The sequence below is a fragment of the Harpegnathos saltator genome, unplaced genomic scaffold (assembly GCF_003227715.2).
Source record: "Harpegnathos saltator strain DR-91 unplaced genomic scaffold, Hsal_v8.6 scaffold585, whole genome shotgun sequence".
Taxonomy (NCBI): domain Eukaryota; kingdom Metazoa; phylum Arthropoda; class Insecta; order Hymenoptera; family Formicidae; genus Harpegnathos; species Harpegnathos saltator.
The window spans coordinates 278,811-302,484 of record NW_020230410.1 but is presented as its reverse complement, the minus strand read 5'-3'; the positions used below and the strand labels follow the sequence as shown (position 1 = coordinate 302,484).

Genomic DNA, 23,674 nt, shown 5'->3' with positions numbered 1-23,674 from the left:
AAAGCGCCGCTTGAAATTCATGAATTCCGTCATATCTATAACCAATTAGGTCACACACGCTGCACAGGAGCCGCCACAGACTGCCAGCCGGTCCCGGCGGCCGAGAACTTTAATGAAAGCGTTTCAAAATTCACCGGACGTTCCGTTCTTTATCGAGGCAATTAGAATTCCTATGCGGCCTGCATAAACTATCGAATACACTCGCCGACTGGATTACTAGAATGTTAGTTAACCGCGACTGAGCGCAGCGTGCTATCACGTTCGATGACGACGACGACGACGACGACGTCGACGACGACGACGACGGCGATTGATTTCAGCGGCACACGAGACAAGAGGGAGGGGGGAGGGGGGAGGGGAGAAGACGGGTCTGTAACTGGCGCGGAAAAATAACCCGCTCGTTTCATTTCCCTCGCAACAACGACAGAAATGCAGTACGTGTGTGTGTGTGTGTGCGCGTGTATATACATGTGTGCGTATATACGTATGTATAGGTGGACTGCGCGGGAGTTCATTGAAGGTTTAGTCGCAGAATCCCCCGACTAAATGTGCCCCAAGATGCGCAAAGACAGGTCTGGACCGGCTGGACCACGCGAACAGTGGAGCATATAAAAATTTTATATTAAACGGTGACCCACTTACCCGTATCGTATCCGGTAAATTTCTCGGACCAAAGTCTCACGGGGAATGAGGGAAAATTTACTCGGAACGACGACGGAAGTACCGTCTGCTCGGAATCACGAGAGTGAATATTTAACTCGAGCTATAAGACCGCGGGGTATACATCAGATTCGCTGTTCGATTTCGCGCGAAAATATTCAATCGACGATCCAGAGATTCACTCGTTATGAATAAAGCAATCGCGTCCCACCTTCCGCGAGCGCAATCGGAGGAGACTCGGAGGAGTCGAGAGGCCGCTCTAAAGATGTTTCAGAGCAAAACCTCTCACTTCAACAGAGAGCGGGCGCTCACTCCGAGCGGTAATGAAAATACTGCCGTCTCTCAGGATCACAGGAATGAATGTTTAACTCAGACGTGTACGGTGGACTCTTAATCTTAATGCGAATGAATGTTTCAATCGATTAGAGGGCGAGTTCGTACCCGGCGACATGGAGGGCGACTGTACACATTCGTTCCTCGAGATCTCAAGTGAAAATACTCTCGCGATCTGATTCAGCGCGGCAAAATTCTCTCGATGTGAGCGAGAAAGTCGGCCGATCTCTCTGTCACTCCGCTTGCCGAGAGAGAGCGGAATTTCGTTCCGAGAGTAGACATGAGAGAGTTCCGTGGATACGCGATAAGCAACGACGAGACGACTCGCTGATTCATCGTCAATCGACAGTCGTCCCGTCACGTCCCGCCACCGACATGTCGCTCGCGTGTAACCTCCCGCGAACTAATAATTAGCTATAACATAGCGCGCCGCCACCGTGAGTCGCGCGTCTCGCGCGACGGCGCGCTTGTTGTTTCGCATAATACGATAAGCCAAATAAGCGGTATTACCTCATTAAGTATGCATTACCCTAACAAGGCGAGTGTACATACAACGAGGTAGGCAGTGCATAACCGCGCGCGCGAGAACGACACGCTGGCGGAGCTCCTCTTTCTTCGAGGGCTCCTCCGCGCGTCAATAACTATCGCGTATCGTCAATTATCGCGACGCTTAAGATCCATCGGCGGAAATATCGCGCGCGCGCGCGCGCGTCTATTGTGCAAACTCTCACCTGATGCCACCGCGAGTCGTGTCGTAATTCAGCGTACGGGTGCCGTGCCGCCACGTTACGTAGCCGGTAGGCTGCGGTATATTGCTGACTACACACTTCAGCTCTATTGTGCTGCCTGCTTTGTAGAACTTGTCACCGGCCGTGGCGCCATGCTCATCGACTATTTCCACCTTCGGCACTGCAATGGAAATTAATTAATTCGCAGCGGTCCGCCTCTTTTGCACGCAGAGCGCGCGCCTCGCACCTGTGGATGCTTCAGCTTCAGAAGCTGAAGAATCCGTTCGATGAGGAAAGAAAAATCAGCCGAGCGACTCGAGCGCGCGTTGGATTCTCATCAAGCGACAAGCGGCGGCGAGGTGTCGTCTGCACGCGAGGTAAAGATTGCGATACCCCGTGTGTCGTCGCGTCATCGAGTAACGAAGCGACGATTGGAGAAAAATGCGTGTCCCTCTCACGCGTCGACGAGCGAACGCGGATTCCGGCGAATCAGACGACGAAATAAACGCCCCGCCGATAATGGATTGAGCGAGCGTTAGACTCGAGATCAAAGTGGCGCGGCGTCATTGAACGTGCGAGCAAATGAGGCTTCGGGATCGAACAGAGGGGAGCATTAGTTGCGGTTCCCGGTCGCGCTTAATTACTGTCGTAAAGCAACGGGGAAACGTTGCCTTTCCTTTTAGTGGCCCCGTACCTCGTTTTTCGATCGCGCAATGACGTATCCGCGCGCGCGCGCGCGCGCGGCCGACTCGCACACCACGGAAATTTACTTCGTTTACGGACCCTTCTAGCGTAACCGACGTGTACACGCACGTACGCGCGTACTCTGCTCGTCTCGGGCGGACACGCGAGTGAAAGGCGAAGGGAGAATAATAGTGTCGTCACGAATCTTTGTCGGCGTCGTGTCTGACCTGCCGAGTCCATTCGCGAGATGTTCCCGCTCGCTCGCAGACGCGCTTCTCATGTAGATTAACAGCGCGCGATACGGACGCGATAAGTGCACGATTAATCGCGTCCGCCGCGTCTCAAGTGCGGCGCCACGGAGATAAGCGCTTCGGCAAGCAGCCGGCGATGTGACTTATCTACCATCAAGCGCACAACGGAGTCCCGGCCGGCCCGAGACAGCATCCGTCCACAGCTGGATGCAAAACACGGGGGGGGGAGGGGGGGAGGGAGTGACTCCCGGTGGGATCGCGGCCGGGGAATGGGAGAGACGGCCGTTCTTTCTTATTACGCTTTTCGCCGAGCGATACTGTGCCAATACCGGAGGAGAATGAGGAAGAAAGAAAGAGCGAATGCAACGGCAGCAGGAGGAGGAGGAGATGCTGGAGGAGCGGATGAAAGAGAGAGAGAGAGAGAGAGAACACAAAACGGGAAACAAGAGCGATGAAAAAAATACAGAGAAAAGGCAGAAATAACGGGGTGAGACAATTGCCGCGAGGAGAACGAGCGAACCAACTATAAATACGAGACGAACAATTGGGGAGAAGCCTTTTGGCCTCGTGGCGCCAGCTAATCAAAGCCTTGGCGGCAGGACTCTCCGCGCGTCGCTCTCCCGCTCTCGCGTTCTGCTGAAACTGGCGTTCAAACAATACCTAACAGCGACAAACTTTTGAAACGTCCATTTGAGAAAAAAACTCCATTTGCACCCAAATGAAGGCCACTGACTGGCCCCGCGCGCGCGCGCGTCAGTCTGACTGTCACTTCCTTTCTCGTGCACGATTCAGCGTTCCGCACGAACCTTGTCGCTCCTATTCAATCTGTGCCACTCGGACAACACGCGCGCATTGTTATATAGCACCGGTCGGCCGGCCGGGCGGGCGAGCGAGCGAGCGAGCGACGACGCATCTACGCGTTAACTATCCGTCATTGTGTCCGTCGTCATTACCAACCACTTTCCTACCTTTTTCCACCGTGAAGCGAAGCTCGTCCGCTACGTCCGCCCGGAGCAGGGAAACACAGCCACGCTCTCTCCCCCCGTGCCCCTCCCTCAGCCCTCGGCGTCCACCCCAACAGTCAAAGCAGCCCGAAACGACCAAGGGCGACGTTTGGCCGGGATTTTTTCGGCCGACGGAGACATGAGCGCGCGCTCAGCCAACTCGGCCCGATTTTTATTCACTTTTGCTTCTCTATTTATCGAGTTACCAGCGCGGGGCGGTCTCCCTTGCGGCCGGTGTACACCGGATATATCCTTTGAGGCTGGCTTGCAGCGTGCATCCTTTGAGAGTTGCTTTCTTTCGCGTGACTCGCGATGTCGCCACATGCGACCCCCCCCATCTCTCTCTCTCTCTCTCTCTCTCTCTCTCTCTGGCTCTCCTCTTTTTCTCTCTTCGTCCTTTTGGCCCTCCGTCTTCACCTGGCCCGCGCTTCTTACGCGAAGCAAAAAGCGGATATTTGTGGCGAACTCTTTCCGTCTCGACGCTTTTAACCCGCGTACATTCCCGTCGACGGGTCACGTCAAAGAGACAGAAGGAAAGAAATTTAGCTTGAATCAAAGGGAGGAATGTATTCGGACAGTGGGACGGACGCGCGGATATGACGCGAATTCTTTTATTTACGAATTCAATGGCGGCTTTGAGACGACACGCTATATCGCTCGTCGTCGTGTGCGCGCGCGCATGCTGCGCAGCGAATAACGTCATCAATCTCTCCGCGGGCAGACAATACGCCCGCTCCCGCGCCCAACTTTCGATTTGTAACTTAAACTACGTACTAATTGCCCGTGACTCGCAACCGCGAACGTTAACACACGTGCTGCGAAACTTGCCCGTAAAAAATAAACGTACGTCCCGACAAATGGGAAACATCGCCGTGCATTCGCCCGCGGCTACGCGACGCTCCGCTTCCAGCGATATAATTACGCCGCCTGTTCCATCACGCTCTAACGCAGAGTCGCGGATTGATAGAACGGCACGGACGGAGAGAGAGAGAGAGAGAGAGGGAGGGGGGAAAGGGGAGATTTCGGATAACCTGATTCGCTGTCGCGGAACAAGCGTAACTGGAAATAAAGTCGCGGTGATTCTCGCGCGTTGGGCCGCTCGGTAAAATCCCCGAAATCAATGCGATGACGCGCCAGATAGTCGGTCGCTCTCATAGCGCATAACTCGAAATCAAAGACTCGCAGCGCTTTGTGCGCGCGATCGGTGCGCGATTGCGCGGCAATGAGATTAACGCTACGTTTCGCGAGCATTTCGGCGGGATGTCCTCCCTCTGTATTGTCGTATCCCGGGGGCGCGCCTCTTGTGCGCCCGCAAACCGGTCGCGTGCAATTACAAGCAGGTACTTTGAACACGAGACCCATCGTTGGTACGTGGTCGTTATTGTGAGTCGTACGGGACACGCCCGGCAAAATTACTACGAGCGGGTTAGCGTAGACGCGTTCGCGGCCGAAGAAATCAAAGAGGGAAAGGAAAAAGAGCAAGAAGGGAGGAGGGAAGCGAAGGGATTCGTTGCGCGGGCAAAAGCAAGCCGGAGTTGCGGAGCGTGAGCTAGTTCGACGGGAAACTGGAGATGTATCAAGAATTCCTGCAGGGAGACCGCAGCGAGCAACCAATCTGAAGTTTACTTGTCTAACTTCTACCCTCTCTCCCGCTACGAACGCTACACGCGCGTGCGTCCTTGGTCCGTTGTGCAGTCGTCGAGTACATCCCTCATGCCGCGTGTCGAATAGCCTATCGGAAATGAACGAGCCGCTATGGCGATTTAAGACGCCGCCGCTCGAGCGGACGGCGACGTCCGCGCGAGTGCAAGCACCTTCCGCGCGAACCGAGCGGAAAATCACCGGCGGTGGAGCTTCGATAAAGCGCGGATTATTGATAAAGATTCAATTAACGGGACAATTAATTGGGATCTCTTCCAGGACAATTTCCTCGGCAACTTTGAAAAATCGCCGGGGATCCACAATGTTTCAGTTCTACATCAAGTCAGAGCAAGAGGGAACAGAGAGGGAAAGGGGGAAGCAGCCCCGGAGAGAACGGGTGAGTTCACGACACTCAACGGTTAAGCAACCGTTGAGAAGAATTCTCGTCAATATTATTGATCTGAATGTAAAGATCTAACAGTAAGGACCGAATAGTCTCTCTAATCGCTCACTGAGCGCTGAGAGAGATCTCCGCTGAACGCAACGAATGTGACAATTATTCTGACAAATCGTCCAACGCGAGACGCCTTCGCCACTTTGTCAGTCAGATCGCAGGCCGAGAGATTTAATCGCATATTTAAATGATAGATAATTATAACGCAAAACGCGCGCGTGCATGTGTCACGCGGCGCGCACACGTCACTCATCGGTCTCGCGGCGCATCCGAAAAATACTCACGTAGGAAGTCCTCTCTCTCTCTCTCCCTCTCTCTCTCTCTCTCTCTCTCTTTCTCCGCCGTCAGCGAACTGAATGACAGGCGGTGTGACGTCGCGCGACCTCGAACATGAATTTAGGCTCGCGGCGGGAACGCGCGCGCGCGCATCCCGACGATCTACACACGTGTCCCCCGGGGGAAGACACGGGGGTCGCGCGCATATGTACGCGCAACCCGGGGTCACGCCTGTATGCATATGCATCTCCGGACTCCCGCGCAAGCAGCGAGATCGTGAGCAATATGCATGGGAATCACGTTGTTGATGTATGAGTGGAGCGACGCCCGTACACGCGGCATATGTCGCCGCGCTGCGCATCGCGCGTTATACTTTCCGACCTCGAGCAACACACACACACACACACACACACACACACATGTCCCGTCGCCGCCCCCTCACCAGCCACCACCCATGGTAGTCTTACGAGCCACTATTTTCGCATAGAGGGAAACATTCCTGCCGCATTTTACAACGGGGATAAACCACCGTTATTCTCCCTCGGTCTCCTTCACTCTCTCTCCTTCTCCCATTCTCTCCCTGCCTCTCGGCCGTTCATGAACGATAGTAGCGGCGGCGGCGGCGAACCGACCGCAACGCCCGAAAGTAATCCTCTCCACCTTCTCGTTGTTGTTGTCCCCCCTGCGTCTGCCGGCGCCCGCCGCCGTCTCCCGCAACTATGCGACTAGCTTCTCTCTCTCTCTCTCTCTCTCTCTCTTTCTTCCTAGCCAGCTAGCGGCGATCATCTACCGTACCATAGCTACCCGGCTACCTTTTTCTTCCGTTTCCTCCCCATTCACTTGTCTCTTTGCCAACGTACACTCGTCGCTCGCGTTCCGCGTCGCGTGTTCCGCGTCCAACGCCGCCGCCGCCGCCGCCGCCGCTGCCGCCGAGCCCGAGTCAAGCGCGCGCCTTTGTGCGTCGCATCGCGCGATAATGGACAGACAAATTGTTCTCTTTAGCCGCGAGGCAAGGATAAACGTGACTACATTGGCAGAGTTAATGCCCTCCGTGCGCGCGCGGTAAAGAGAGACGCGCGAGTCTCGCAGACGTACACCGCATCGGCAAACGAATCGGCGATCCACCGCGGTGGATCCGCACTTTTTTAGTTCGTGTGTGATCGCACGTGGAGTAATATCAATTGCCAATCGCAACACCGTGTTCATCAACGTTCGGCGCGCAAACCGCGACTCATCGACAGGCAGCAACGGGGGGAGGGGAGGGGGGAGGGGACACACGACTTCTGCAAAAATGCGGCGGCGCGTGAAAAGTCAACACAAATTAGTGGCGTGCTTGGCGGCCTGTCGTGTCCGATCAAAGCCGCGGAAAGGAAATTTATCCCGAGCGAGCTGATTCGTTGAAGAATACGCCGCGGGACTCAAGCCGCGGCGCAAGGTGCGCAAGGTGCGCAAAGTGCGTTTCCGCGATCGATGGGAAACGGCATGGCCAAAGTTATCTTTGCGGCGGGGGGGGGGGGGGGAGGGCACCAATACATACGCGCGAGCCGCGCTGTGTGAGGGAGTGGTGATATTGCGAATTGACTTCTGCACGGCGAGACGTGCGTACCTAACGTCGAGGGCTTTTAATTAAAATATGGAGATCAGTGCGCGCAAAGCCGGCCATTGTGGCTTCGAGTGGAGCTGCAATAATAACAGATAATATATCGCCCGTGAAAAGCCGCTGTAACCGGCTCGTTGAAACAATGAATTCAAATCCGAGACTCGTTACGCTCGGCCGAACAATAACGTCTCAAATCTTTCGGATATCCCCGGCGACGGCCCTCGACGGCCGCCAGCCGGAGTTAGATTTATCGCTAATGTTATCCGAGACAGCTTTTTTCCGATAGAGCTAATACGCTTATCGCGCTCACATTCGCTCGTTTGCGCGCGCTCGCGCCTGCACGTGCGCTTTTATCCTCCCGACAGCTCGCGCGAATCTATGCTCGTACACGCGATTCATTTGGCAATTCGCTCCACGTCGTCATCGTATAAATCGCGTACGCGCGTGATCCGCGCGTTTTAATAGCGTCGTTAATCAAACTGATAATCTTAACTATGCCCCGGCCGTTACCGCTATATCAAGCAAGTCGACCGGCGATTTTCATTGGAGAATTTTACGCTTCGGTTATTACAGATGGCCGCGGCGATGCGTTGCGATATCCGTGCAGTCGCACGCGGAGGGAAGAAGGCTACACGGCTACGGGATTCGCGCAGGATCAAAGAAAAAGCAGACCGAATATAATTACGTTCTCGCACAAGAAATGTTCGCGCAGGGGCGAACTATCTGCCCCTCCACCTTTCATAAGGCTCCAACTTTGTGCGCGGCGCAAACAAATATAATCCGTTCGTATTTCTTTATCTCTGCTGATATTCGACTTTTAAAAAGGCACTCGAATACGCTCGCCGGCCAAAGTTGCATCTCTCGCGCTTGCGTTCTGCACGCGCTAAATCGCAGCTGAAGCCGTCAGTTATACAATCTCTTTCTATTCGCGAGCATTTTTCCCCTCCCTCATCCCGAGCGTTTAAAACTATAAAACTCTGGTGTGGGGCAAGTTTCCTTCCTTTCTGTTGTTCTTCACCTCCCGTCCCTCTCACTTTGCCCTTGCCACTCCTCCGTTCCGCAATAGTTCCGATGTGAAACTTTAATACAAATCGTAACTCCTTTCTTGCTCATTCATCGCCGGCAATCTCAAATTCGAATGTCGATAGGTACGGGGAAAACGCGCGCGTCGAGATTTTTCGGCGATCGCTGTATCTTTTGCCTTACGGCAATTTCACGGGAGAAATCAACGAGAGGAGGAAGAGGAAGAGGTAGGTAGAGAGAGGGAGAGGGGGCAGAGAGAGAGAGAGAAAGAGAGAGAGAGAGAGAGAGCCCGTGAAGAGAAGTGACCATGTACGGCCACGCATACGGCCGGCCAGTGGAAACGATCGCGAATAAGTCAGACGGCCGCGCTCGCGCCATTTGAATTTTCATTTGCTTTCAAGCCGTTTTACGCGCTATTAAATGCGTACGCGCCATCGGGATGCATCCTCATTAGTCTACTCTGACTCGGTCCAGTTAACTGATTGGTTTGCAAGTCATTATCTCGATTTCACGCTTCGCGCAACCCGCTATGTCCCTTGCCCGTCCGGCCCCGCGCTAAACATTAACGGATATTGCGAATCGATGCGTTTCGCCGTGACCACAAAGTACAATCGATCCTTTCGCCGTCGTTCCGAAACGGACGACGTCTCGGTCGTCGAAAATTCGCGCGAGTGCGGACAGACGGCGCGCGGCGGCCCGTTTCGGGGGAATTCGGCCGCGCGATCGAAGGGACGAGCTTTACTTGGGCGTAATATTATTCGCCGGGCCGCGGGGATTTCGCGGCTCGGCCGTAATTACGCTTAACTGCAAACTGTCGATCCGCGCCGGCAGGCGACAGGCGACAGGCGACAGTCTCACCCAACACGGGTGTGTTGCCCTCGTCGAAGCTGGCAACTGATTTTTTACTCTCTGTCCTTCCTTCACGCTCACTCCTCCCTCTCTCTCTCTCTCTCTCTCTCTCTCTCTCTCTCTCTCTCTCTCTCTCTCTCTGTGCGTATCATGGCTACCGGCCGTGTATTTACGGGTACTTTCCCACCGAACGCTTCTCGGCCAATGTCGAGCGCGTCGCATTTTTACGCTCGCGTAACCTCGTCTCTGTAACACTCGGCGCGTCTATTTCTGATCCAAGTATGTTGCTGCACGTAGTGGCAGCTACGAAAACGATCGTACATATCGCGTTACTTCCGTATCACTTGCGACAATCCCGACGGCCGTTGCTCGCTGAGATGAACTCTCCAGCGGACGTCTCCCTAAACGCGGAGAGACGCACTTTAAGCGCGCAGGCAAACGCAGGGAGGGAGGCAGGACTCGAGAGGCGGAAGAAAAGCATACAGCAGAAAAAGAATGAAACCGAGGAACAAGCCGCGGACGAGACGAGAAGAGAGGAGAGAAGAAAAGAAGAGAAGGAAAGGGAAGGGAAGGGAAGAGAAGGAAAGGGAAGGGAAGAAAGGCAGAGAGGTAAGAAGATAGGTAGGTAGGTTGCGTTTTATGGGAGAACGTATAAATTCCTATTCCGAGTCTGAGAGAAGCGGAGCGAGGGAAGGAGATGACTTTATCGATCGCTTCTGAAGCTTACCGTTATCTAGATACGGTTCGTCGATGTTTTAGCGAACAAAAAAAGTCCCCGAGAATTTAACCGACCCAAAGATCAAGACGACGGCCGCATCACCACCCATCGAGCGAAGCCGCCGCTTTCTTTATCCGATAAGAGGAAATTGAAGCTTAAACGGGACCATCGCTCGCGCGCGTTCGTGTCTCTATAATACGCGAATTTCACTTTTCGTCTTCGTATACGACTGCGACCGCTGTGCATTATTGATCCGGTGTACCGCTTAAAAGTTCTATCAATGTGATCTACAAAAATACGACGCTCGTGATATTCTCTCTCTCTCTCTCTCTCTCTCTCTCTCTCTCTCTCTCTCTCCCCTCTTCTCGCGCGATCCACGACGCTCTGATAATTTCAACGCTGTCACAAACGACCCAATTGAGTCACATTCGGGGGAAGGGAGGAGGGAGGGAGACTGTCTCCTTATTTAAAGCGCAATGGCGTGGTAGCCGTCCTTTTCGGGACATTACGTAAGATTCCGCGCGGAAATAACGGCGCAGCGAGGAAAAAGAGAATTCCTTGTAAAAAATATTATGAAACTCCACGTTGTCCCCCATGTTGGCGCATAATACGACGCTGAATCACGTATGCATCGCGTAACAAACTGCGTAACGTGTGTATATCATTCGTAAGCAAAACACAGGGGATGACGCGAATGAATGACAAAAACGTACGCACGAATGAACGACGACCGAACGAACGAACGAACGAACGAACGAACGAACGAACGAACGAACGAACGAACGAACGAACGAACGAGCGAGCGAGCGAGCAGAAGGCAAAAAGTATCTTGCAGAAATGTACATACAGCTCCTCGCGCAATCGTACTCGAGATCCCGGAGTTACACGAAAGCGACGAATCGCACGTACGAGATGATAACGCAAAACTGCACGCTTAACTCGATTGCAGGCGGCACTGAGGCATTGTTTATTGTACCATTGTAGGCGCGCAACAATGCCGCATGCTTGACCTAAGCCGCAGCGCAATCCGTCATATACTTGGGTCAACGCCTTAGGCGTTAAGTGATTTACCCAGGCGAGCTGTTCGTGTGTCAAGAGTCGCGGGATGTAATTGCGGCCGCGCGAATTAGTACCAATTTGGATCATCGCGAAATTAACGGTGTGTACGCATTATTCACCTCGGCACACCGCCTCGTCGAGAGAGAGAGAGAGAGAGGGAGAGAGAGAAAAAGCTTTTAAGATTTTCTGCAATTACGTAATGGAATGTAACATGAGCATGAATAAATGTGAGTACGATACGGTCCTTATTAATAATTCAGGCTTCAAATTAATTCCTTCACTCAATAAATAAATTTCAATTAAAAACACGTACCTCCGATCGGCGGGGAAAAAAGAGCGAAATAATATCGGCAATGGAAGCTAAGGGAATAAAACACGTTATGAAATACAACACGAGGAATCTTGAATGCGTAAACATGTCGGATTTGAATACGAGTGATGATCCTGCAACAGTGTGTGATCATTGAGGCAGTATCTGTTTGCTTCTCACACCCTTCTCATTCACCCTCCCTCCCTCCTCTCCTCCCTCTTCCACTCTCTCTCTCTCTCTCTCTCTCTCGCGCGCGCGCGCTCTTCCTCCGCATTTAATTAGACACAAATTACACAGAAGATGGCTAAATGTTATTCATACGGGAGAGAGGCATATCGATTGCTGATTGGGCGACGAATAATCCACTGTATTTGAAGCGACCGCGAAGCTGCAGTAAATGAGGGCGTAAAATGCGATGTGCGCGAGCGCGAGGGGATTATTGGGAAATAAGCCAAGTGCGCTGAAGCGGAATACCATTTACGCTTGCGAATGAAACTTTGACCGGTCATGAGTATTGAATTCAATATAGACGCGCCCCCTGACTCAATATTACGCGCACACGCGCGTAAAAATACAAACTACTCCATAATTCATCAGCGACGTCACGGACACGATGGACCTCTTAATGGTGGGTCTTGATTCGCGACCGAAAGGAGCGCAAGAGACACTCGCCAATGCGAGTCTCGGAATGTCATCCCGACAATGTCGAGAATGTTATCACAGTGAAGAAGTTCATGACTGCGTAATCGCGCGCGCACGGTACCTCGCGAGTTCATGACTGCTCGCCAGGTCGTAACGCTGTATCGATGTTCACGACCTGAACCACTCGAGGCATTCGAGCTTTGAGTTCAAGTCTGAGATCGCGTCGGACTCGTTATCGCGTCGACAACGCACTCGCGCGAGGCTGATCGACACGCTTCGAACGAAATGTGAAAACGCAATTAGCGCATTGCATTTAATCGCTCGTCATCGATCATCCCGGCGGTACGCGAGTGATTAACGAACCGACGGCGGACATTTTCCGACTCTTGTTGATTAATACGCGCACGCGCGCATGCCGCTCTTTCAGGTTGGCCGATTAAGTACGTCTATTAATTTGCTACGTAACGAAGATGAATTCGCAAACAGATGAAATAATATATATCTCTCGCGCGTCGTCCGCGGAGGGGGCGGTGAAGTTAAACGTTCACATGGCAACACAGATCGCCGGCGTTGGGCGTTTGGGCAATTCGTGTCCAATCCGACACGAGGGAACACGCAACTTACATTTATTAATTCGCTGCGATACGCCAAGATCGATAACGTCACCGCGCTTCGCAAAAAAAGGCGAGAAGGCACGTCGCGATGCCTGTCCAATTTCTCACGAGAAAGAGAGAGAGAGAGAGAGAGAGATATCGCGTCCGTTTTTATTCCGGATACAAACGTTCGTTGGGATTTACGCGAGCCGACAGCCAAGGGACATTTTTCCCGAGCAGTATAGCGCGCGCACGCCGCAAGAATCAGCAACTTTTCGTACGCTCGCGCGCAATTTGCGCGAGCTCCGACGGGACCAAACGCGAGAGGTAATGCGGTGATTGGAGGACGCCTCATTAAAACTTGATCCGGCGATTCGCCGTGATTCCGAATGGCTCTCGCGGAAATGGAACGCTACCTCATACAGCGGAATCCCACGAAACTATCTCGCCCCGCGGGCGCAGACTTACGATAAGTGGCGGGAGTCAACGTTGATGACACTTTGTCGCGTCCGCAGTCTCCGCTCAGGGTCCTTCCCGGCGCCATCGGCGGAGCTCTACTTCTCCCTTGGGTTTTTCTTCCCCGACCGTATCGCCGAAAGTGAAGCAGCTTTACGCCGCCGCCCCGCTCGGGATATAAATTTAAAATTATGCTAGTAATGCATAGTTTCTGCCTCGTACATACCAAGCGCCGCGGAAGAACCGTCGGGAGGGATGAGTTCGCGATAATGGACTTTCAGTGATAAAACGGCCTTACATTGAAACGGCTTACGTCGGCTGGTGTGTCGTCTATACGCGAAAGAAACTATCACCCCGGCCGGTTGACGGGGCATAATGCAGTCGCGTGAGGCCGCGAGCGCCGGCGAAAACGGAAAGCATAACGTTATTTTTCGAGGAGACGACGCGACGATGATGAAGGGATGATGAATCGCTGGGCGAGGGAGGAGGGACGTCGCGCCAGCGGCTTTTACCGTACCGTGAGCAAATTTACCGCGTAAAGAAGCGTCGTGTCTATAGCGTCGTAACTATTTCACGCGCGAGCGCGCCCTACAACGCGCCTGAAAGGACGGCGGGGGGGGGGGGGAGGGGCTGGGGTCTGTAATCGAATCTGCTGAAAATCACTCCGCTGCAATCTGTTAATAACGTCGTCGCTTCATAGACAGAAATCTTCCGATCGAATCAAAAAGAGGAGACAAAGGGAGGAAAAGGACGGAGGGAGGGCAAAGAAGAAAAGAAGTGTGTGGCGTGGACGTGGTGCGTTGTCGGGAAGGACGACTGCTCGTGAAAATGACTGTGTGTGTGTGTGTGTGTGTATCGGCGCGGAAAGTATCGCTCCCCGGGGCGCAAGAGTTGCGTTTACCGCAACGTCAATAGCAAATATGCAATAAAGAGGAAAGTCGTAGAGCTCGAACGTGCACGTCAGGGCTATCGCGCGACTACGTAGGCCATATTGGAGATGAGAAATTCCGCCTTATTCCTTCTCTTAAGCGTGCGTCTCTTTCTCACCACGAGCAACCCACGGCGAGCGCACGAATGCCGGAAGAGAAGAAAAAAGGGGAGAAGAGAAAGGGGAGAGAGTGGAGCAGAGAGGAATTTAGCCCGGGACTTGGTGAAACAAGTTTCGTAAAACCACCTATTTGCCGATAGCGGGCCGAAGGATGACACTTAAGTATAACTCGAGGGGTGATCTTCGGCGAGGCTTGTAAGCCTCCGTTCGACTCGACAACCGTGGGCCAACTCACGAAAGACGAGGGTAAATATTGGCGACGAGAAGGCTAGAGCGAGACAGAATGGGAGGAAGACGGGAGGGGAGAGAAGGAGAGAGAGAGAGAGAGAGAGAGAGAGAGAGAGAGAGAGAGAGAGAGAGAGAGAGAGAGAGAGAGGCGGACTTGTTCGCGGAGGAGAGCGATTTAATGGCGAAGCTTGCGATTTGAATCGCAAATACCCCCGTGCACGCTTACACGGAACGCCGCGCGGCTAGAAAATAATTAAGGATTTATGGTTTTCGTATAAATTTGCCTAATTCGCGTACTCGACGAAGCGCTGCGGCGCGACTCGACTCGACTCGACTCGACTAGACGCGACGCGACTCGGCTCGGCTCATTGCTCTTCTTCGACGCGGCAAAAACCTATCGCTCGAGACTCGGCGGTGCGTATATGCGAGATTAGCAGCTGCTGCGTCGATGCTACGCGCACAGGCTCACGCGAAACGCGAAGCATGCGGAATCTCATGAAGATTTTAGACAGACCGTACAAAACCGCGAGAGACGCGACGCACGGCGCGATAAGCCCGAGGAAGGAAGAAGCATATCCGCCTTCGAGCCTGCTGATAACGCGTATCCGTACTTCTTATTATTATTTCGTCGACCGACTTGCGCGATTGGCGGCTTCTTGCGTCCGACAGAGCGATAAAATGCTCGATTTATGTGCCCGCACAACTTTGCTCGGGCGTGATTGCGTTAGCCCGTAAGCACCCCCAGAGGCGAGTCGCCGTTCGCTCCCGAAGCGCAAGAAATCGTAACGAGAGAGAGAGAGAGAGAGAGAGAGAGTGGAGAGGGAGAGAGAGATGTTCGCAAGAGATTAGAGAACAACTTGAAGCGTATCCCAAAGCTCGCGTACGCATGCGAAATGAGGGGGAGCTGCGTGTTTCGCGATACGCCTGAGAAAATACATCTCGCACAGACTCGCGTATAGAATCGACACGTTGCACAGCCAGAAAACCCCTCCTCTCCCCACACACATACACACGCACGCACGCACGTACGTACAAGCTCCGTACCCGCGGCCGATTAAAATTGCTAATGCCTCCGACGTACACACAAAATTACGCGCCAACTATTCGTCTATAAACTCGCCGATAAATCCGACGTCAGATTCCGCCGCAGCGGATGCAGGCCGCATCACGCAGCATTTGCGCAAAATCCCCACCCACGCCACCCGCGATTGTTTGTTTCCGCGTGTATATCCAGTTACGCCGGCGCAACAATGCGCCAATAGCCCCGAGAAAGAGGCGGGGGGTTATGCGATACTTCGTAACTTCCGGCACACCGGAAGTCATCAGAGCGGCATACGGAAATAAGACATTATCGATCAGCGTGTAACTCCGCGGCGCTTCATAGGCCGGCCTGACGCGCCGCGATCTAACAAGTAGCACTCGCTCCGCAAGCTCGAGGTGCATCCATCATTGTGACAAAGCGGATGTCGAACAAAAGCGAGCGCGTCGATCTAAGAGTCAAGCAAACGTGAATAGAACACTTACGCCGGAAGGGAGCGGAAACTGCGGGGTAAAGCGTCGCTGTTGCTCGTTAAAACTTGATGCGAGAATAGACAGAGAGAAGAAGGGGAGAGAGAGAGAGAGAGAGAGAGAGAGAGAGAGAGAGAGAGTGAAAGAGAGAAGAAGGGAAAGGGAGGGAGAAAGGCGGTAGACTCCGTCGCTAATTAAAACGTCCCGATGACTATGGCTGATAATTAAAAAGGATGACCGATAATGATCCTGCGGTTTTCCGGTTTACGCTAACCACGGCAAAGGACGACGCGCGAGCGCGATGCCGGCCCAACGGCGCCGCGACGAGAGCGAGCGAATGAGGTTACGCAACTTTTTTCTCTCGAACAGAGACGCGCTGCCGCCGTATCGCGAGAGATCTAGGCCACGCTGCGCGCGCGAAGGGAGCCGAGGCCCTACAGCTATTTCTCCTCGGCTTTTGTCGCCTCCGTTTCTTTTTTATGCACGCCACCACATTCGCTCCGGCTCCTCCTGCTCCACCTTCTCATCCTCATCCTCCGCGCCTCCTCCTTCTTCCTCTCCTCTCCTGCTCGTCCTTTTCCTCCGTCTCTGCCGGGAACGACGGGGGCGACAGCTCGCAAGCTATCTGCCAACACAGAGGCGGCCTCGCCTAGGACGCCGCTTCGAGATATACGCGCGGGACTAACACAATGTTAGTTTACAAGCCAAAGGAGCTAACAGAAAACACCCCGGCATCGTACCTGTCGATATGACCCGGCGGAATTGTAGATGAGGCTCGCGGCTTCTCTTTATGCATTTCATCTCCGCGCGTCGGCGCGCGCCGCCGCCGTTGTCGACGCCGTTGTCGATGCCGTCGAAGCCGTCGCCGTCGTCGTCGTCGTCGTCGACACATGTTCTCGCGCGAAAAGAGAGAAAATGAAAATGGAGAGAGGCACGAAGGGTAAAGAAAAAAAAAAAGAAGAAGAAGGGCTATCGACGGGGGATATTCTCACTCCTGCGAAAAGAGCCGTCGGCCTTTGTGTACCCTCTCGCAGTACACGCAGTACGCGGCGACTTTATCTCGCGAAATGATAACACGAAGGGGTCTGACGGGAGCGCGCGCCGGTCGTGAAAATCATTCCTGGAAAAGCAGTCTATCGAGTTCGCGAAATGATCTCGTACAAGCCGCCTCCCGCTCGTGTATTTATACGCGTCATGCGGTGTAAAGGATGTAAAAGGTAATTACGGCGGGCGGTGCACGAATACCGCGCCGCCACAGTGGCGCTGTGTATTCGTGTTTATCGTGTGAATTATACAGGCCTTTAACAAATTTCCACCGTGCTCTCTCTCTCTCTCTCTCTCTCTCGGCTGCCAACATTTTTCCCGCTCTGCCCGTTCGTTAACGGCGGCTCTAATTTTCGCAGTAAGGCGAATAACGGACGCGCGTAACCAACCCGACTCGACGGGAGCGCGAAACGGAACGGGGTACGACGAGGGCGAAGGCGGAAAATGCAGGCGCGGGGCGGATAGAAAAATAGAGGAGCCGGGAATAGCGCGGATCAGCGGTAATTTTGAAGTCACGCACGATCGTTAATCTAAATTCCGGGGCTCTATTCTCGAGGCTCGGCCGAGCATACCGACATCGGCACGGCGAAAATGCATCTGCCTTCGCACCGAAGTCGAGTACATCAGCGCGCCGAGAGAGAGAGAGAGAGAGAGAGAGAGAGAGAGAGGGGGGGGAAAGAGGAGAGAGGGAGCTACCGCGACTGAATTGAACTTGGTTTATCGTGCCGAAACGCACAATTCCTTACATGCCGCTGACGTGTTATCCGCCGTATCCGTCTTTGAATTGCGCCCTGTTTCGGCGCGAGTGTTTGACAATCTAACGTTTGCTTTGTTTCCGCAAGGAAACGCGCGAACGAACGCATCGATAAAATTATTAGCACTCGTAATTCCGTATTATATTGTTATTTCGCGCGCCGTGGCTTCCCTTGCGCTCGCCGCATTACATCGGACTCTTGTTAATTCTGCAGATTTAAATTATTTCAAATACATCGCAAACAGGAACGGCGAAAAAAAGATAAACACCTATACGAGTCACGTTTCCCCCCCGTAATCAAAATAATAACGAAATTATAATAAATACGCGTATATTTCGCGTAAATATTAATCCAAATTTCGAATTCGCGATTGCTGTTTCGACCAAATGCTACAGCGCGCGCGCGCGCGCGCGCGTTACCGTTATGCCGCCGTAACTAATTAAACTTGGCGCTAAAGCTTCGAACAAAATCACGACGAATCCCCTTTATCGATATCGACGTATTAATAATATTAATTGCAACCAATCTATATTGAACGCGAATGAAATTAGTAAAGCGAGTGTTCTTTAATAAATTATTTTACAATGTTACGCAACGCACACTTTGCCTCTCGATAAGGCCGGAAAACGCTGCAGCAGCTCGCGGTTGCCGTTTCATTGTGGCGCGTATTACCCCGATAAACTAAGCCGCTGAAATTATGCAATACAAATTGTTTATTATTCCCCCTGTGTGACACAAACTTCCGCGGTCTTCCTCGTTGCGTGTCAAACGTCGGTAGTTTTCGCCTTTGAAACTCACGCGGCCGGCAGTAATGGGCAAACCGCGTCGGACCGATGTCCGACCTATGTCCGACCGAACTTGGTCATTACTACTTACGGGGGCGATCGAAGAATGCGGCATCCCGCGAACTGCAAAGTTCCACAGTTACAACGCTCATACGAGCGAAATATTTCAGTAAATTATTCGTTGCACATCAGTCAGATGTGTAAACTGTATAACTTTATTACTTTATGTTATTGGAATATCACGTTATCTGATTATACGCACAACACTAAAATAGAGACCGCGCGTTGTTGCGCGCTGTCTCGGCCCGCTGTCTCCGGCCTTATCGGAAGGCGAAATGTGTTACGTCATAAAATAATTTATTAAAGGACGTTCGTTTTATTAATTCGTACGTAACATGTGAAAAAAGCGTTCATGTTATATAATTATGTATAGCGTAAACAAATTTATATTTAAAACACGTTAAAACACCATCCCTTCAACGTGTGTGTATCAATTTTCACATTCTCGCGTTCTCAATCGTTGAAATCCCGAGGCATCAAGGACGAATAATTCGCCGCGCTGCGACTGTCTGCGCCGCGACGGTAATTTCGCGAGTAACTTCGGCTAAGCTCACGCGGACGCGCACGCATGCTTGCCCGTTCGCGCTCGCGCTCCGAGGGTGCTTAAAGCTGCTTTTCGTAACTGTCGAGGCGAACGAGCGGACCAAGAGAGATAAGGCGAGTGGCACTTACGCGCCGGAGACTGTCAATGCCCCGTTCGGAATCGCGCGCGAATGCGCGCGCTGCAAACGTAACGATATAAAAGAAACGATCATTCCCAATAGGAACATAAATTTAAGGGGCGCTCTTGCACTCTTGCCCAGTTAAGGGCGATGTGTATATAGCTCCGCAATGGAGTATCCACTGTCGGAACAACGTGCACGGACAGACAGAATTATCAACCCCCGAAGGGTCGTAATTTCAGCAACTGTTTTATGGCGTGTATCGTCCCGCGAGTTGTTGAGAATACTCCGCGAATGCCCCGTCCACCGCTGCAGCGCGCGCTTTAACTGCCACTTGTTTCTCGCGAAAAAGGAAAAGGCGAAAAATGCAGGAAGCGCATTTCCTCGATTTCGACGCATCGCGGGCGTCAGTCGCGTTGATTCGAGGGGAAGAGAATATCTGCGCACACACACACGACTCGAGAAAAACTCGCGCTGTTTTCTAACATCAGATTTTGTGTCTGGAAAACGTTAGATTTATCCGAAACCTCTCTCCTCACTCCACTTCTCTCTCTCTCTCTCTCTCTCTCTCTCTCTCTCTCTCTCTCTCTCTCTTTCTCTCCATCACGATTTGATGTACCCGCCAACACACAGCATTGCCTTCTCGAGGATCTAAAACGCGAAATGCCCGTAAATTCTCGACGATCATCGGCGAGAACGAGCGCCGACGTGTATCGTCGACTTGCTGTAAGCCCGTATTTGCATTCAACGCATGATTCTCGCCGATAACAAACGGAACGAGCGCGACGCGAAGCAGTTTCGTAAGCCGTAGACAAAGAGACATCTCTCTCTCTCTCTCTCTCTCTCTCTCTCTGTCTGTCTCACTCACTCACTCACTCAATCTCTCTGTCTGAGTTTCTGAGTAGACTCCATAGCCCCTCTCGAGACACAACGGTGTCTCCGTTTCTCGTCCGCGACCTCGCGTTAGACGCGGAGCGCGAGAAAAATGCCTTGGGATAAAATAAAAGTCGCGCACGTGGAACGGGGGAGAAGGGTAGCGTGACAGCTCTCACGAGGGATGCTCGATTTAACCTCGCTACGGTAAGGAGGAGGAATCGATGGCTCGCACACATTCAGGAGATAAATCCTCGATAACCAAGAGGACAACTCCCGCTCAGGCCAATAAGAGAGAAACGAAAATACGCTTCTCGCCCCTTAGCGATTTAACTCTTGTTTCCATTGTAGCGCACGTGATCGCGATAAGATCAGCATTTCATTCGGAAAACGACGCGTATATCTCAATAAGACGCAACGGGTTTATCACCCGTTAAATGGCTCGTCTGCGTCGCCCGTTAAACGAAGCAGCTCAACCGCGATCGCTTACATCGATCGAGATACGATTTTCCGAAAAGAACAAAAGAAGAAGAAAAAAGAAACAAAAGAAGGAAGGAGGAACGAAATAAGATGAAGTATCGGAATACACACGGACGGCGGCGTGCGAGTGGACGACACACAACGACGTTCCATTTATTTTAACTGATTAAGCAGGCGCGCTCGCGCGTCGTAACTTACGGAGCTTATCGGGGAGCTTTTGAACGCGCGGGGAGGAGTAGCGCGATTTTTCCGAGAGCGTAAATACAAACGCAACGACGATCATTTACGACGTGACTCACTCGCGACAAAGGGAGTCGCGCGAAAGTCGGGCAAGTCGTAAGAGGAGATACAAAGGTCGAACGAAATAGACCGTTTCATCTCGAGAAGGCTAAATCCACCAGCGAGGAAGTTTCCTGCCTGCCCTCCGCCGCCGGGGCACGCACATTTTTCGTGCGAATCACTCACAGAAGCGTGTATATATGTTAACGGATAAAACTCCAGCGCGGGGCGAATACCTCACGAGCGTAGTCCAATTCCCAGGGAATAAACTCGCGTTTGAGACATGTTTCGGGTAATATTGTATCTTCCAGATTGGAGCGAAACTCTCGCGTACTGTTTGCCAATATCTTTTCTGAGCATGTACAACCGGCGGGCGACGTGTAAGAAAGGCGCGACTTGAAAACTTGCCGGGGAGAAGCTCACGGTCGAGCTCGTGCTTCCCGCGGAGAAAGAATCGACTCGAAGAATTCATTAAAGCGCAGCCCGATAGAGAATTATTGCCACGGTTTCGTCGGCCGCGGATACGTTTGACGTTTTAATCTATTTCAGCCGAGCTTTCTTCCTTCCACCCTCTCTCCCACCCTCTGTAGAAATTTGATCTAATGTTTCACTGTCGCGGTACTTGGGTGCCGTCGATTACAAAAATCGCGACAGCCGGCGGTTTGCCGCGAGGGGCGGACAAAGTCACCGGGGAAAGATCGATTCCAACTTCGTTGTAAGTGAGCCGCGGCGGACCGGCAGCACACGAGCTTCGTTTCGCGAAATTCGCCGATCGGGTTAAGGCGCGACGTCGCTTTACGAAATCACTCCATCCATTTAGATCCTGCAGCGAGTGTTGTCGCGACGAGGCGGACAAGGGGAGAGGGGCCGAACGAAGGGAGAAACGCCGGATGCAGCGCGCATCCGACGACGACGAGATCGAGACGACGAAGCTGCGGGATGGCAGAGAGCGAAATGGTGGCATTCCATCTTACACCGCGAAGACAATATTGCTCAAAGACGCTTTAAAAGTTCGATAATAGGAGGCACTATCGTCCTGAATGACTGCGCGCACAGTCGGCTCGGTCTTCGGCTGCTCGCCCCTGCTTCTACTTTCTCTCCTTTTTGTCCGTCCTGACTCGAACGTTTGTGTCTCCCCTTTCGCCTCAAATCACACCGATCCGCGCGCGTTCCTTCCTTCCGCTCCCCCCCTCCCTCCCTCCCCCGCTCAACCCTCCACCGTCCTGTCGACGTCCTGAGGATGCCAAATCGCTACTTTACCGTCTCGGGATATGAATCTTAAAAATTGGCCGGGCGCGCATCGTTCCGCGATCAATTTCTGCAGTGGAGCGTCACGTACGCTATAAGTCTTCTTTTTTTCTTTCTCTTTCTGTTCTCTCTCTCTCTCTCTCTCTCTCTCTCTCTCTCTCTCTCTCTCTCTCTCTCTCGTTGGTTTCTCCCGAGCTTTCGGATTTAATCGAGCTACATCTGGCCATTCGTTTTATTACTTCACGAGAAGGTATCAATGTCGAGATTATTTTGCGAAACGATGATAAAGTAAACGCGCAAGATCGGATATTACCCGCCTGCGAATCGCGTTACACGTCAGAAATATTCACCACGAGACGCGAAAGAACTCACGCGCAACCACAACGCGCAACGGATGTATACATACGCCCGAATAACGAATACACGATATGTATGCGCAACATATTAACAGCGGTCGGTATAACGTATTTAAATAATGGCATTAGATCCGTGATAACGCTCGATCGAGCGTGCATCGGATAATAACATAATTAAATCGATATCGTAATTATTTCATTAAACACGCTTCCAAACTTCAATAAAGAAATGCCGCCGCAAGTAAATTACACGCCAAGAGAACAATACATTATCGTGTTTTAATACCTACGTGTAACACCGTTATTGTCTTCTCCTCCCGTCCCTCGTTCTCTTTCCCTTATCGACGCGATCCCGCGATGCGAGCCCCCCGCCTGCCTTTGGGATTTCATTTAATTATTACTCCTCGTTCATTTTCGGTCGAAGCGCTCTTTTCACGCGCGAGAAACGTCACCGTTAACTGTATTATCTCGCTTTTATTATCGCGGGACTGTCGTTCACGCGCGACGTCGGCAGGACGAGAGCGGAACGACGGTGTCGACGATGTCGCCTATTAGCCGTGTAGCCACAATTTCGGCCAGTCCGCCCACAGGCTTCGATGCACCTGCATTAAGAATCTTAATCTGCGCGGAAGCGGTTGCATACACAGGCGGCGCGGCCTGTGTTCGCGGTAATACCATTACTAACCATCTAGCGAAGATTCAAGCGCTGCTAGGCCCGCGTTGGACGGGCATTAATTTTTCTCACCGCTCCCAAACCTACTCCGACGTTATTTACCGGAGCGAAACCGAGAAAAACGAGGCAGTCGCGCGGGGAGAGGAAACGAGCGAGAGAGGGGTATAAAAAGAGAAAGAGAGAGAGAGAGCGAACCGTCGGTGCATCGGCCGGGAACAACGCCGCCGGCCAAGCGCGAGACGAGTCGCTGGAAGGGCCTTCTGCCATTTCGTAAATCAGCCTGGCGAGCTAAAAGCTTTGCCTGAAGTCGGTGCACCGTGAAAAGATCCGATGCTCGTCGTCCTCCTCCTCGCCGTCGTCGTCGTCGTGCAATGCGCCAGGCCTCGGTACTAG

General features: G+C 52.5%; 1 protein-coding gene across 3 annotated transcripts in view; it reads right to left on the bottom strand.

Annotated features, from left to right (window-relative positions):
- Positions 1-23,674, bottom strand: part of LOC105183602 (uncharacterized) — a 147,653-nt gene that overhangs the window by 52,337 nt on the left and 71,642 nt on the right. For all 3 annotated transcript variants that reach the window (XM_011141859.3, XM_025304011.1, XM_025304013.1), the window contains exon 6: positions 1,725-1,902. In XM_011141859.3, coding sequence (XP_011140161.1) covers positions 1,725-1,902 — 178 coding nt within the window. The remainder of the gene's footprint in view (positions 1-1,724; positions 1,903-23,674) is intronic.